Source organism: Ranitomeya imitator, chromosome 7 (assembly GCF_032444005.1).
Source record: "Ranitomeya imitator isolate aRanImi1 chromosome 7, aRanImi1.pri, whole genome shotgun sequence".
Lineage (NCBI taxonomy): Eukaryota > Metazoa > Chordata > Amphibia > Anura > Dendrobatidae > Ranitomeya > Ranitomeya imitator.
In genome coordinates this window covers 117,463,314-117,480,013 of record NC_091288.1, presented here as the reverse complement: position 1 = coordinate 117,480,013, position 16,700 = coordinate 117,463,314, and the positions used below count along the sequence as shown (strand labels likewise).

General features: G+C 42.0%; 1 protein-coding gene across 1 annotated transcript in view; it reads left to right on the top strand.

Annotated features, from left to right (window-relative positions):
- Positions 1-16,700, top strand: part of TRPM2 (transient receptor potential cation channel subfamily M member 2) — a 1,329,765-nt gene that overhangs the window by 369,503 nt on the left and 943,562 nt on the right. Inside the window, exons 7-9 of the mRNA XM_069733764.1 lie at positions 13,145-13,325; positions 14,540-14,601; positions 14,718-14,918. Coding sequence (XP_069589865.1) covers positions 13,145-13,325; positions 14,540-14,601; positions 14,718-14,918 — 444 coding nt within the window. The remainder of the gene's footprint in view (positions 1-13,144; positions 13,326-14,539; positions 14,602-14,717; positions 14,919-16,700) is intronic.

Here is a 16,700-nt window from a genome sequence, read left to right as displayed (position 1 = left end):
AACATGAGCAGAATCACCACAGTAAAACCACAGCCTATTCTGACGTCTGAATTCCTGCCGTTCTGTTCAAGTCAAAATCCTATCACATTGCATAGGCTCAGGACTCTGCTCAGAGGACACTGCCATATGGTGCACAGCTTTGCGCTCACGCAGACGCCGATCAATCTGAATGGCTAGAGACATAGATTCGCTCAAACCAGCAGGCGTAGGGAAGCCCACCATAAAATCTTTAAGGGCTTCAGAAAGACCTTTTCTGAAAATTGCAGCCAGCGCCTCCTCATTCCGTTCAGTGAGCACAGACCATTTTCTAAATTTCTGGCAGTATAATTCTGCCACTTCCTGACCTTGACACAGGGCCAACAGGGTTTTTTCTGCATGATCCACAGAATTAGGTTCGTCATACAATAATCCGAGCGCTTGAAAAAATGCGTCTACATTCAATAATGCCGGATCCCCTGATTCAAGAGAAAAAGCCCAGTCTTGAGGGTCACCACGCAGCAAGGATATGATGATTTTTACTTGCTGAATGGGATCACCAGAAGAACGGGGTTTCAAAGCAAAAAACAATTTGCAGTTATTTTTAAAGTTCAAAAACTTGGATCTGTCCCCAAAAAACAAATCAGGAGTAGGTATTCTAGGCTCTAAAGCCGGAGTCTGGACAACATAATCTTGGATACTCTGTACTCTTGCAGCAAGTTGATCCACACGAGAAAACAAACCCTGAACATCCATGCCAGAACATAAATCCTGAACCACCCAGAGATCAAGAGTAAAAAAGAGACAAAATAAGCACAGAAAAAAAATGGTTCAGAACTTTCTTTTCCTTCTTTTGAGATGCATTTAATTCATTTTTGGGCCACTTGTACTGTTATGATCTAGTGGTTTAGGAGCAACATGGGACAAGCTCTGAAGGAGGTGGTATCTGTACTGACCGCAAACCCTGAACCTAGCAGCACAACTAGAAATAGCCGTGGGGGGTACCTGACACTCCCTAGACCCCTCAGCACAGCCTAAGATCTAACTTCCCCTAAAGATGGAAACCGGAAACCTATCTTGCCTCAGAGAAAATCCCTAAAGGAAAGATAGCCCCCCACAAATATTGACGGTGAGAGGAGGGGAAAATAACATACGCAGAACTGAAATCAGATTTTAGCATAGGCGGCCATACTAGCTAGATAGATAGGACAGGAAAGGATACTGTGCGGTCAGTATAAAAACTACAAAAAATCCACACAGAGTTTACAAAAATCTCCACACCTGACTAAAGGTGTGGAGGGTAAATCTGCTTCCCAGAGCTTCCAGCTAACAGAAATAATCCATACTGACAAGCTGGACAAAACATAGAATGCACAGAACAATAAGTCCACAACATGTGGACTGAAATGAGCAAAGCCAGGACTTATCTTTGCTGAACTGGTCAGGAAATCAGGGAAATCCAAGCAGAGATGTGAATCCAGCCAGGAAACATTGACAAGTGGCACTGGCTGAAGGGAAGAGCCAGAAATAAAAGCAGAGCAGAAAGACAATTAGTGGAAGCAGCTGCAGACTACTAAATCCAAGGAGCAGCCATTCCACTTAAAACCACCGGAGGGAGCCCAAGAGCAGAACTCACAAAAGTGCCACTTACAACCACCGGAGGGAGCCCAAGAGTGGAGTTCACAACAGGGATCCACTGCTGGTACTGGGCCCCCCGCCTGCTCAGGGGCCCCATGGTGGCCGGGAGGCAGAGCAGGGAGATCGATTCTCCCTGCTCTGCCACAGAGTGTAACTGTATTGGTGTATGCAGCTACAGTAGCGTAGCTCTGGGTCTGCATCCTCAGAGCGTTGGGCCTGGGGCAATCACCCACCACCCCCCCCCCCCCGGTAGCTACGCTACTGGGTGAGGGGCATTGTGAAGTAAAGCAACATTTGTTGAATTTTTCATTGTGCTTCAATAGGGGGAAAGTGTTTTAAAGTTTGGTGTCATGATTCTGCGTTCAAACCTTTGAGCCTGTGTTTTGTAGTCAGCTTCTCTTTCCATTGAGCCACATCAGACACATTTTTTCTCTGAGTTTGTTCTGTTTCTTGACAACAGTCTGTTTAGAATAATACAGGTGTTTTCATTCACCTGCCCTATCACCTTTCGGGTGCAGCTTTATATTCTTTACCCTTGCTGGTATGTCCTGCTGGTGATAGATTATTTTGGATGTTCAACCATTCTGCTGTTGTTTAAATCCAGTCTGTGAAATTCCAGCCTATTGCTGTTTTTGACTCTTTACTCAGCAGCACATATACCGTACTTATTTTACTTTTTGGGAAGTTGGTGGCATATTATATAATTGTACATACCTTATAATTTATTTTGTATTTAGTGGTATATGTTACTCATTGTGGGATCTTTACTTTTTTTCAGCACATTTTCACTTTTGTAGGTGATTTACACTCTGCTGTTCCCTCCAGTTCTTTAGGAGGAAAATGAAGTCATTGTCTAGACTGTGTTTAGGGCTATCTCAACTCATGCAGGCACCACTATGGACTGCGGAATCAAACTCTCTAGTCTGTACAGCAACCAGTTGGGTCAGTTGCAGTTTTTAGCTTTACCTATTTTCCTAAGTGAGTTGCTACACTAGCATAACATTGGGCAGGTGAGGTTTGTGTGCCAGGGCTGCTTTTTTTGGCCAAGTCCAGCTTTGGCTAAATGTATTGATTTCCTATGGTGTTTCGTTGTGACCTACAGCATAATGCAACTGTGATACAAACTTGCATATGTTACATAGATTTCAATACAAATCACAAGTGACACGCAACTTTTTTGCAGCTTATCTGCACCGTTTCTATTTTGTTGACAGAAAAATCAGGTATCTAAAATAGGAGATGGACAGCAAGTCACAGACACGTTTCACAAAAGTCTTTTGCGAGAACTGCTGTTACGCGACACATGCGGCTCTTCTGCATTAGGGCTTGAGAAGAAGAGTTTGGTGGGTGCCCACTCTGGTTCCCTATGCCCTGCTTAGCATGGTTGACTAGTCTATCACTATACTCAAATAGAGACAAAGCTGACATGTGGCTTTTAATGAATCAGACATCTTGCACTCAACCCTACCTCCTGAAAAACGCAACTCTAGGTGCTCTATCGGTGCTATAGACTTGTATGGGTGATTTTTTTATCCATGAATCTGATATAAAACTGATGTGTCTTGGTGAATTTCTCGCAGACATTCAGTCTCCAAAAATGACATGTGAACCAACCCATAGACTATAATGGGCACGTCTTCTAGCGGATAAAACCAAAGATAGTGAACATACATGAAAAATAGACACCTGTATGAGGCCTAAAACAAAGCACTAAAACACTGCAGCTGTTTACCAAAATTCAACTAGACTGTTGCACCTTCCATTGAAGCATGTTTGTAATTAGGACAAATCTTCCTGACTGGTTCACTTTGATTTTTTTTATTAAGGTGTTTATGTGCGTTTTGTACAATTAATTTTAATTGCTTAGTAATAATAAAATAAACTAGACGTATTTAGAAATCTTGTAAGACCTTTTATTTGTCATTGTACTGGGAAATCTCACAAAACAAATACACTTGTGGTTAATTCACTCACCTTTATTCATTCATCAGGAAACCATGAACCTTCAAGCAGCTTGGGTGTCTGTTGAAAGAATCCAAGGATGGGCATAGCAGAATTGATTTCTTTTTTGGCTTCGGTGATCTTCTAATGTATTGCTCACTTTCATTAAAAGAGCAACACTAATAATAAAAGAATGTAAAAAATTATATAATTTATTCCCCAACACATAGCTTTCCTTTAGTTAAAGAGAAACTGTCATCAGGATCATGCAAGTTAAACTAAAGGTATTGGCATAATGGTGCTGTTATACTAAAGGGAAGGTGCCACCAGTTTTTTTGTGTGTGAAATTAAGCTTAAAATAGTAATTTATATAGTAATTACAATGTATGCAATACAATGCAATATTTGCACTGTTTTCCAACATTTCTATATGTAAATATTATATATTTTCTTACATATATGCATATTTACCACAAGGGGGCATTTTCCGTTTTAGACCTCAAGCAGCTATAGTAACACTTACCAGCTTTACTGTAAGCTGGAAAATTGGGGCAGTAACTGCTGACATCACCATTTCCCTCCCCTTTTGGGTGGTCTAGTATCCCTGTGGCAGAATGAAGAGTAGCATCACAGGGCTGTGCCATTTTGTGGGTGACTGCCCTGTGATCTATCACCAGCAGTTACTGTCTCTCTTTCTCCCATCAGTCTCTCTCACCCAAATTACATGCTTCTCTCACCCCATCCACAATGTCTGGCCATTCGCTGCAGACTTGCAGCTCCTTCTTATCTTACTGAGGGATTAATCACAACTCCTGCTGAGCAGCTGAAAGCTCTTGCTCCAATAATGGTATACTGTTCCTCCTTGATGTCTCTACTATTCTGCCCATACTTTTCTCCTGCATTTTACTCCCATCAGCCGTCAATCTAGGATCTGTTCTGCTGGAAGCAGTACTGTTTATGTCAGCAGGTTCGAGGGCTCCATGAAAATGGCAGTAGAACACTCCCACTACTGTGAATTGTGCAGCCCACAGAGGCATGCCCAGTTCACAGCAGTGACAGTTTTATTGCAATAGATATGGTCAGAGTCCATCTCTGTTTTCTTCTATGACCATGGTGTGCCGTATTATGACACTGATAGTGTCGTTCTGCTAATGTGAAAACAAGATGTCAGCCCCCAGGTCCTACTTTAAAGTTGTATAACACGCAAAATATATTTCAAATGTATTCAAAACTTGGTTATAACAGCATGTTGTGCTACATTACATTGATTTATTAATGATCTACAAACATTGTACCTTCCCTTTAATAGGTACTTTCAGTGTAGAAATCTGCAGCCTTGTTGTTGTTTAATCATCATTTGAAGATTGGGTACAAAAATCTCTTTGGGTATTGGGGTGGGACTATGGTACTTGACTATGAGTAGGGTCTTTGGCTCAGCCGCCGTCTCTCTGCTGTTTCTGGTGTCCGTATACTCTTACTGTTTTAAATTTCACTTCGGCACCATTCTAAATGCTGGCTGCACTTACACACTTAGATTTCATGGTGGGCTTCAGGAAAAATGTGCCGTGCCAGTGCATGTGCAGATTGAGGTACATGGAAGGTATTTTTTAAATCAATGTAACAGTGCCTTTTTGCCCATAGCTTTAATTTAACATGTGTATTCATGATGACAGGTTCTCTTTAACCAAAAATAAAACTACATGTTTAGGCCAATACAAAATAATGACATTTTGGTCTTCAGGGTGTTGTTTAGTTATTGGTGACTCTTGCATAATGGTGTTGCAGCCTCTTTGGTCTTTCAGCAAATGTGTGTAGAATTGTGTTCAAAAGTTTACATATCCAGACCGAATTTATGCTTTCTTGTCCTTTTTCAGAGAATATGAATGATAACACCAGAGCTTTTTCTCCATTCATGATCAGTGGCTGGGTGAAGCCATTTTTTGTCAAACTACTGTGTTTTCTCTTTCTAAGTCATAATGACACGCCAAAACATCCAAATGACCCTGATCAAAAGTTCCCATACCTTGGTGATTTTGCACTGATAGCATGCACAGAAGTTGACACAAATGTGTTTGAATGGCTACTAAAGGTAACATCCTCACCTGTGATCTGTTTGCTTGTAATCAGTGTGTGTGCATAAAAGCTGAGTGAGTTTATGAGATCCAGACAGACTCTTGCACCTTTCATCCAGTCACTAACGTTTCTGGATGGGGAGGCATGGGGAAAACAAAAGAATTGTCAACGGATCTATGGGAAAAGTTAGTTGAACTGTATAAAACAGGAAGGGATATAAAAAGACATCCATGTATTGATAATGCCAGTCAGCAGCGTTCAAACTGTGATTAACAAATGGAAAATCAGGGGCTCTGTAAAAACGAAATCACGGTCAAGTTGACCAACAAAAATGTCATCCACAACTGCATGCAAAATTGCTCGGGATGCGAAGAAAAATGCACAAATGATATCAGCTGAAAAACAAGAAACTCTGAAAACTAGCGGTGTGGCTGTTTCAAGATGCACAATAAGGAGGCACTTGAAGAAAAATGGGCTGCATGGTGGTGTTGCCAGAAAAAAGCCACTACTGCGCAAATGCCACAAAGTACCTTGCCTACAATATGCAAAACAGCACAGAGACAAGCCTGAAAACTTCTGCAACAAGGTAATTTGGAGTGATGAGACCAAAATTTAACCACAACCATAAACGTTACATTTGGAGAAAGGTTAGCAAGGCCTATGATGAAAGGAACACCATTCCTACTGTAAAGCACAGAGGTGGATCGCTGATGTTTTGGGGATGTGTGAGCTACAAAGGCACAGGAAACTTTGTAAAAGTTGAAGGAAAGATGAATGCAGCACATTATCAGCAAATACTGGAGGCAAATTTGCTGTCATCAGCCCGGAAGCTGCAAATGGGATGTACTTTGATGTTCCAACAATGGCAACAATTGAAAACACAAGGCCAAGTCAACATGTCATAGGCTACAGCAGAACAAAGTGAAGGTTCTGTAGTGGCCATCTCAGTCTTTTGACCTTAATATCATTGAGCCACTCTGGGGAGATCTCAAGCGTGCAATTCATGCTAGACAGGCCAGGAATTTACAGAAATTTACAGGAACTGGAGGATTTTTGCCAAGAAGAGTGAGCAGCTTTACCATCTGAAAAAATAAAGAACCTCATCCAAAACTACCACAAAAGACTTCAAGCTTTCATTGATGTTCGAGGGGGCAATACACGGTATTAAGAAACAGGGTATGTGAACTTTTGATTAGGGTCATTTGGATGTTTTGGGTTGTCATTATGATTTAAAAACAGAAAACACAGTAGTTTGAAAATTAATGGCTTCACCCTGTTGTGAATTCTGTTGTCGGGCTCCCTCCTGTGGTCATGAATGGTACTTCGGCTGGTTCTGTCCATGGACTTCCTCTGGTGGGTGTTTCTGAGTTTCCTTCCACAGGTGACGAGGTTAATTCGTTAGCTGCTGCTCTATTTAACTCCACTTAGATCTTTGCTCCAGGCCACCTGTCAATGTTCCAGTATTGGTCTAGTTCACTCCTGGATCGTTCTTGTGACCTGTCTTCCCATCAGAAGCTAAGTTCCAGCTTGTATTTCTTTGGTTTGCTATTTTTCTGTCCAGCTTGCTATTTCATTTGTTGTCTTGCTTGCTGGAAGCTCTGGGACGCAGAGGGAGCGCCTCCGCACCGTGAGTCGGTGTGGAGGGTCTTTTTGCACCCTCTGCGTGGTCTTTTTGTAGGTTTTTGTGCTGACTGCAAAGTAACCTTTCCTATCCTCGGTCTGTTCAGTAAGTCGGGCCAGACTTTGCTAAATCTATTTTATCTCTGTGTTTGTATTTTCATCTTTACTCACAGTCATTATATGTGGGGGGCTGCCTTTTCCTTTGGGGAATTTCTCTGAGGCAAGGTAGGCTTTATTTTTCTATCTTCAGGGCTAGCTAGTTTCTTAGGTTGTGCCGAGTTGCATAGGGAGTGTTAGGCGCAATCCACGGCTATTTCTAGTGTGTTTGATAGGTTTAGGGATTGCAGTCAGCAGAGTTCCCAAGTCCCAGAGCTCGTCCTTATTATCAGTAATTATCAGGTCATTCCGTGTGCTCTTAACCACCAGGTCCATTATTGTCCTGACCACCAGGTCATAACAGCACAGGTGGCCCAAAGTACTAATGCATCTCAATAGAGGGATAAGATAAGTTCTGAGACCATTTTTTTTTCTTTGCAGTGTGTTTTGTCTCTTTTCCCCTTTACCTCTGGGTGGTTCAGGACACTGGTGTAAACATGGACATTCAAGGTCTGTCCTCTTGGATGGATAATCTCACTACAATGATACAAAACATTCAAGATTTTGTGGTTCAGAATCCGATGTCAGAGCCTAGGATTCCAATTCCTGATTTGTTTTTTGGTGATAGATCTAAGTTCTTGAATTTCAAAAATAATTGTAAATTGTTTCTTGCCTTGAAACCTCGCTCCTCAGGTGACCCTGTTCAACAAGTGAGGATCATTATTTCTTTGTTACGCGGTGACCCTCAAGACTGGGCATTTTCCCTTGTGCCAGGAGATCCAGCATTGCGTGATGTTGATGCATTTTTCCTGGCGCTTGGATTGCTTTATGACGAACCTATTTCAGTGGATCAGGCAGAGAAAATCTTGCTGGCTCTGTGTCAGGGTCAGGATGAAGCGGAGATATATTGTCAGAAGTTTAGAAAGTGGTCTGTGCTCACTCAGTGGAATGAATGTGCCCTGGCAGCAATCTTCAGAAAGGGTCTCTCTGAAGCCCTTAAGGATGTCATGGTGGGGTTTCCAATGCCTGCTGGTCTGAATGAGTCTATGTCCTTGGCCATTCAGATCGATCGACGCTTGCGTGAGCGTAAAGCTGTGCACCATTTGGCGGTACTATCTGAGCATGGGCCTGGGCCTATGCAATGTGATAGGACTTTGACCAGAGCTGAACAGCAAGAACACAGACGTCGGAATGGGCTATGTTTTTACTGTGGTGATTCCACTCATGCTATCTCCGATTGTCCTAAGCGCACTAAGCGGTTCGCTAGGTCTGCCACCATTTGTACGGTACAGTCTAAATTTCTATTGTCTGTTACTCTGATTTGCTCTTTGTCATCCTATTCTGTTATGGCATTTGTGGATTCAGGCGCTGCCCTGAATTTGATGGACTTGGAGTATGCTAGGCGCTGTGGTTTTTTCTTGGAGCCCTTGCAGTATCCTATTCCATTGAGAGGAATTGATGCTACGCCTTTGGCCAAGAATAAGCCTCAGTATTGGACCCAATTGACCATGTGCATGGCTCCTGCACATCAGGAGGATGTCCGCTTTCTGGTGTTGCATAATCAGCATGATGTGGTCGTTTTGGGGTTGCCATGGCTACAGGTTCATAATCCAGTATTGGACTGGAAATCTATGTCTGTGTCCAGCTGGGGTTGCCAGGGGGTACATGGTGATGTTCCATTTTTGTCTATTTCGTCTTCCACTCCTTCTGAACTTCCAGAGTTTTTGTCGGATTATCGCGATGTATTTGATGAGCCCAAAGCCAGTGCCCTACCTCCTCATAGGGATTGCGATTGTGCTATTAATTTGATTCCTGGTAGTAAGTTTCCTAAGGGCCGATTGTTCAATTTATCTGTGCCAGAACACGCCGCTATGCGGAGTTATATAAAGGAATCCTTGGAGAAAGGCCATATTTGCCCGTCGTCATCACCGTTGGGAGCAGGGTTCTTTTTTGTGGCCAAGAAGGATGGTTCTTTGAGACCTTGTATTGATTACCGCCTTCTTAATAAAATTACAGTCAAATTTCAGTATCCTTTGCCGTTGCTGTCTGATTTGTTTGCTCGTATTAAAGGGGCTAGTTGGTTCACCAAGATAGATCTTCGAGGGGCGTATAATCTTGTGCGTATTAAACAAGGCGATGAATGGAAAACAGCATTTAATACGCCCGAGGGCCATTTTGAGTACTTGGTTATGCCATTCGGGCTTTCCAATGCTCCATCAGTATTTCAGTCCTTTATGCATGACATCTTCCGAGAGTACCTGGATAAATTCCTGATTGTGTATTTGGATGATATTTTGGTCTTTTCGGATGATTGGGAGTCTCATGTGAAGCAGGTCAGAATGGTGTTCCAGGTCCTTCGTGCAAATTCCTTGTTTGTGAAGGGGTCAAAGTGTCTCTTTGGAGTTCAGAAGGTTTCAATTTTGGGGTTCATTTTTTCCCCTTCTACTATCGAGATGGACCCTGTTAAAGTCCAGGCCATTTACGATTGGACTCAGCCGACATCTGTGAAGAGCCTGCAAAAGTTCCTGGGCTTTGCTAATTTTTATCGGCGCTTCATCGCTAATTTTTCTACTGTTGCTAAACCGTTGACTGATTTGACCAAGAAGGGTGCTGATGTGGTCAATTGGTCTTCTGCGGCTGTAGAGGCTTTACAGGAGTTGAAGCGTCGTTTTTCTTCTGCCCCTGTGTTGTGCCAGCCAGATGTTTCACTTCCGTTTCAGGTTGAGGTTGATGCTTCTGAGATTGGAGCAGGGGCTGTTTTGTCGCAAAGAAGTTCTGATGGCTCGGTGATGAAGCCATGTGCTTTCTTTTCTAGAAAGTTTTCGCCTACTGAGCGTAACTATGATGTTGGTAATCGTGAATTGTTAGCCATGAAGTGGGCATTCGAGGAGTGGCGTCATTGGCTGGAAGGAGCCAAGCATCGCGTGGTGGTCTTGACAGATCACAAGAATTTGACTTATCTTGAGTCTGCCAAACGGTTGAATCCGAGACAGGCTCGATGGTCGTTATTTTTCTCCCGTTTTGATTTTGTGGTTTCGTACCTCCCGGGCTCTAAGAATGTGAAGGCTGATGCCCTGTCAAGGAGTTTTGTGCCTGACTCTCCGGATGTTCCTGAGCCGGCGGGTATTCTCAAAGAGGGGGTAATTTTGTCTGCCATCTCCCCTGATTTGCGGCGGGTGCTGCAAAAATTTCAGGCTGATAGACCTGACCGTTGCCCAGCGGAGAAACTGTTTGTCCCTGATAGATGGACTAGTAGAGTTATCTCTGAGATTCATTGTTCAGTGTTGGCTGGGCATCCTGGAATCTTTGGTACCAGAGATTTGGTGGCTAGATCCTTCTGGTGGCCGTCTTTGTCACGGGATGTGCGTTCTTTTGTGCAGTCCTGTGGGACTTGTGCTCGGGCTAAGCCCTGCTGTTCTTGTGCCAGTGGGTTGCTTTTGCCCTTGCCGGTCCCGAAGAGGCCCTGGACGCATATTTCTATGGATTTTATTTCAGATCTCCCGTCTCTCAAAAGATGTCGGTCATTTGGGTGGTTTGTGATCGCTTTTCTAAGATGGTCCATTTGGTACCTTTGTCTAAATTGCCTTCCTCCTCTGATTTGGTGCCATTATTTTTCCAGCATGTGGTTCGTTTACATGGTATCCCGGAGAACATCGTTTCTGACAGAGGTTCCCAGTTTGTTTCAAGGTTTTGGCGATCCTTTTGCGCTAGGATGGGCATTGATTTGTCTTTTTTCTCGGCTTTCCATCCTCAGACAAATGGCCAAACCGAACGAACTAATCAAACTTTGGAAACATATCTGAGATGCTTTGTTTCTGCTGATCAGGATGATTGGGTGTCCTTTTTGCCATTGGCTGAGTTCGCCCTTAATAATCGGGTCAGCTCGGCTACTTTGGTTTCGCCGTTTTTCTGCAATCCTGGTTTCCATCCTCGTTTCTCTTCAGGGCAGGTTGAGTCTTCAGACTGTCCTGGTGTAGATACTGTGGTGGCTAGGTTGCAGCAGATTTGGACTCATTTGGTGGACAATTTGACATTGTCCCAGGAGAAGGCTCAACGTTTCGCTAACCGCCGGCGCTGTGTGGGTCCCCGACTTCGTGTTGGGGATTTGGTTTGGTTGTCGTCTCGTTATGTTCCTATGAAGGTTTCCTCTCCTAAGTTTAAGCCTCATTTCATTGGTCCGTATAAGATTTCTGAGGTTATCAATCCTGTGTCATTTCGTTTGGCCCTTCCTGCTTCTTTTGCCATCCATAATGTGTTCCATAGGTCGTTATTGCGGAGATACGTGGCGCCTGTGGTTCCATCCGTTGATCCTCCTGCCCCGGTGTTAGTTGAGGGGGAGTTGGAGTATGTGGTGAAGATTTTGGATTCTCGTGTTTCGAGACGGAAACTCCAGTACCAGGTCAAGTGGAAGGGTTATGGTCAGGAAGATAATTCCTGGGTTTTTGCCTCTGATGTTCATGCTGCCGATCTGGTTCATGCCTTTCATTTGGCTCATCCTGGTCGGCCTGGGGGCTCTGGTGAGGGTTCGGTGACCCCTCTTCAAGGGGGGGTACTGTTGTGAATTCTGTTGTCGGGCTCTCTCCTGTGGTCATGAATGGTACTTCGGCTGGTTCTGTCCATGGACTTCCTCTGGTGGGTGTTTCTGAGTTTCCTTCCACAGGTGACGAGGTTAATTCGTTAGCTGCTGCTCTATTTAACTCCACTTAGATCTTTGCTCCAGGCCACCTGTCAATGTTCCAGTATTGGTCTAGTTCACTCCTGGATCGTTCTTGTGACCTGTCTTCCCATCAGAAGCTAAGTTCCAGCTTGTATTTCTTTGGTTTGCTATTTTTCTGTCCAGCTGGCTATTTAATTTGTTGTCTTGCTTGCTGGAAGTTCTGGGACGCAGAGGGAGCGCCTCCGCACCGTGAGTCGGTGCGGAGGGTCTTTTTGCACCCTCTGCGTGGTCTTTTTGTAGGTTTTTGTGCTGACCGCAAAGTAACCTTTCCTATCCTCGGTCTGTTCAGTAAGTAGGGCCTCACTTTGCTAAATCTATTTCATCTCTGTGTTTGTATTTTCATCTTTACTCACAGTCATTATATGTGGGGGGCTGCCTTTTCCTTTGGGGAATTTCTCTGAGGCAAGGTAGTGTGTTTGATAGGTTTAGGGATTGCGGTCAGCAGAGTTCCCACGTCCCAGAGCTCGTCCTTATTATCAGTAATTATCAGGTCATTCCGTGTGCTCTTAACCACCAGGTCCATTATTGTCCTGACCACCAGGTCATAACATCACCCAACCACTAACCATGAGTGGAGAAAAAGTTTTGGTGTATTCATAGTCTCTCAAAAAAGTCCAAGAAAGCAAAAATTTTGTTGGGGTATGTAAACTTTTGAGCACAACTGTATATACTGACAGACAATGTGAGACTTACTTTATACACTGGTGGACCTCTTTTCACATATGACTTATGAAGGTAATTGCTTGCAAGTTGCAACATAAATGTTTAAGGGCTTCATAGCAAAGGGGGTGAATACATATGCACATGTAAATTTTGAGTTATTTGATCCCATAAATTTAATTGATGCCTATATTTTTTTCAGTTCCACACACCAACTGAGAATATTTAGTGCTGATGCATCACACACAAATCAGATTACAAAAATATTAAAACATAGGTTGGCTAAAAGGGGGTGAAAACTTTTGCCAGCCAATGTATATACACAGTATATGTGTATTCTTATAGTGTGTTTGGTGTTTGACATGTTACATTTTTTACTTTTTACTTGTTCTTTTCACACATCATGCATTTGGTGTTTTCCAGGGATCATTTCCTGCTAAGTACCACATAGATGAAGAAAACCAAGGAGGTCTATCGTGCTTAGATAATAATCATTCCCACTTTATTCTTGTTGATGATGGAACAAATGGCAAATATGGTGTTGAAATTGTTTTACGATCCAAGCTGGAGAAATTTATTTCAGAACAAACCAAAGAGAAAGGAGGTAATAGAAAATTAAGATGATTATTTTTTACTTTAGCATCAACCTGGGTATGTGTATGGAAACACAACAATAAGAAAAAAAACAGAATAATCAGGTCACGCATGGATTAAAAACCGTAAGTTCTCCAAACCTACTTAAATTGAACACATAAGTAAAAAAAAAAAAAAGCTGATTCAGAGTATTTGTCATTACTTGCCCTTAGTGAGCGCAACTTAATATAGGTGACAAGTTCTCTTAATGTACAATTTTGTCAAAAAGAGAGTTTCTGCCTCAATCTGAGGTTTAAATTCTGAAAAGTTTTTTACCAAGCCAAATTCCACTGTTAGGCTATGTGCCCATGTTTGTTTTTTTAAGCATTTTTCTGCTGTGGAAACGCTTAAAAAAGCTTACAGAAGGCATCACATTATTTTTATTGGAATTCCGTGCCCATGCTGCATTTTTTTCCACAGCGGAACTGCATCGCGGAAAAAAACATATATTCATTAATTTTGCAGAATTTCTGCAATTTTGCCGCTATATAATTGTATTGGGATGCATGGGAAAGAAACGTGAAAAAAACGCTAGAAAAACGCAAGCGGATTTCCTGCCAAGGGAGTCCAGTTTTGATCAGGAAAATTCTGCTTACATTCTGCAACGTGAGCACATAGCCTTACTGGTCAAGAATTCCTGATCTTAGTTAGTAACTGGTTGCGATTCTGCAGAATCAACGTTGAAGTGAATTACAAAAAATCCACATTTTGGCAAATGTAGATTTTTAAAATTCGAGTTGAACTCAATTCCACTCAAATAAATTCTCTCATCTCTATGCCTTTTATGTTTTTAACTATGATGCAAAAAATAACATACAAATGTCATACCGATGTGAAAGATAGACAAAGAGTACACCATATGGATTAAAATTTGTACTTTTTTGAAAGAAAGACTGAACATTTTTCCTACTTCTCTCTAAACCCCTTCCAAGGGCTCATGCAGATGTCTGTGGATGTTGGTCTCATTTTTTACCTCAATGCTCGGAATGGCAGAGGGACTATTGGCCGGAGCATGACAGCTTCATATATTTCTGTGATGCTGCTATACTCGGGTCAGGAGACCAAGGGTCAGTCCGTGTATTGTGGTTCATGACCTGACCGAGATTCATGGACGTCTGCATGAGTCCTTAGGCTCTGATTTTTAACTGATTATCTAATTTTCTTATCTTTCTTATCTAATGTAAGGAGTGGCTATTAAGATACCAATAGTCTGCGTGGTGTTAGAGGGAGGACCCGGCACACTTGATGTAAGTTTCAGGAAAGCATGTGCGATTTTAGTTTTATTGCATTGAGTAAATATATTTGTTAGTGGCATATCAAATTTAATGCTAATATGAATTTAATGTGTTTTGTGTTCACTCAGACTATCTACAATGCCATCAGCAACAACACACCATGTGTCATCGTAGAGGGCTCTGGAAGAGTAGCTGATGTCATTGCTCAGGTTGCACAACTTCCCATTTCAAAAATCACAATCTCTTTGGTCCAGGAAAAACTACGCTCTCTTTTCCATGATACCTTTGATATGTTTACTGAACACAATATAGTTGAATGGACCAAAAAGGTAAACTGAAATGCAATTAAAAGCTTTTAATATTGATAACTAATATGAATAAAAATATTTAGCAATGAGGAAAGTTATTTACAATATAGTGTAGGTGGTCTGAATTAATAAAACCCTCAAGAACCAGGTGTTTGGACTTCTATCACTAGCCCTTTTAGCTTCCCTTTCCCTTTTCTTCATTAGGCTCTAAGTAGCCTTGTTTTAAGCTGGAAAAATTGTGAATTTTACACTGTGTTTTTTAAAAAAAATAGTGTGGAATTTTTACAACACTTTTTAGGAAAAACAAATATAGAGTGAAATATTTAAACAAATAATTCTTAAAGTATTTTTTTTTATATTACATTTGTTTCTAGTTTCTAAAGTTTACCAGATTTATACCTGAAAGTATTGGTATATTCCTCCATAGTATGACATTATGATTTGTGACACTGCAACACAAGTGTAATTTGTCCAAACAGCAAACTAAGTAAAGAGACAGCCATTTGTGTCTTTTCCCCATGCTGACTACACATGGGACCCCCAGTCCAAGATTGTGTCACTAATAATATTGTTAGTGAGAAGTGATGAGCGAGGCTGCTCGTCACCTCTTGTAGCTCGCTCGAGCATCAGTGTGCTTCAGACGCTCGTTACTCGGCGAATTTTTTTCAATCCTTGCATGCAAGCTCAAGTCCCCGACCCGCATGTTTGGCGTTTGTTAGCCAATAAACATGCAGTGATTTCCTTCCAGTCACAGTAATGCTGTAGCCATTTTGGTAGTGGCATTACTGTGAATGGCTGGCCGCATAGCGTCATCGTGTCTATATAAGACCCCGGACGCCATGCTTGGCACAGTGTACTAAAGGAAGCAGGCAGAGGTGCTGCTGAACTAGGGACAGCATTTTAGCTGCGTGTAGGCAGGAATTTGACACACAATATTTTTTTCACTTGCAAAAACAGCCTTTATTAGGGCTAATTATAATCAATATTCATATTGTTATTAGCAGCTCTTATGGAGAGATTGTGCTGAATGGATAGTGCAGGACAGGACAGAGTTAATTGCACGTCCTTTCTGCTGCAACTCATACCAAAAGCCTTTCTCAGGAGGACTAATAATATTCTTTTTCCTCTTAATCCTGAACAGTGTTCTAAACAGGGAAATATTATATGCCATACATGCTGTGCCAGTTGTGCTTCAAAAGCATACAGTTAAACTTGGTTGGTTGCAATAGCATCGCTATATTGCTACTGCAGAGAAATTGTCCATGTGAGGTGGACACATTTTCTTAAAATGCTAATCCTGAAAAGTTTTTTCAGCAGGGAAATATTATAAGACCTTGATATTGTGCCAGTTGCATGCCAAAACCACGCAGCAAACAGACAAAATTGCTGTCCACCCAGTCAGCATAGGGCATTAACATTAATTACAATTTGCTAATGAGGCAACTGCTCCCTAACTAAAGACGGTTAAAAATTAACTTTTAATGAACTATTTAAAAATTAAGATTAAAAGATACGACAGTCGGAGTGTCTGAGGGGACATCGGGATGTAACCCCTTTTTCCGCTATTCTCACAATATAGTAACTCCCTATATCCCACACTAGTGAGTATTGATAAATATTAGCTTTGTGCGGCCGATACCAACTGCTCTCTATTATTGTCCAATAACACAGACTGACTGAAGTTAGTAAAACCTAAAGCCTCCCCAACATGTTTCACCAGGAATTTGGCGTCATCAGGGAACAGAGGCTTAATGAACAAGTATATAGAGAACCCAACATCACATATGTTGGCAAGGCTTTGTG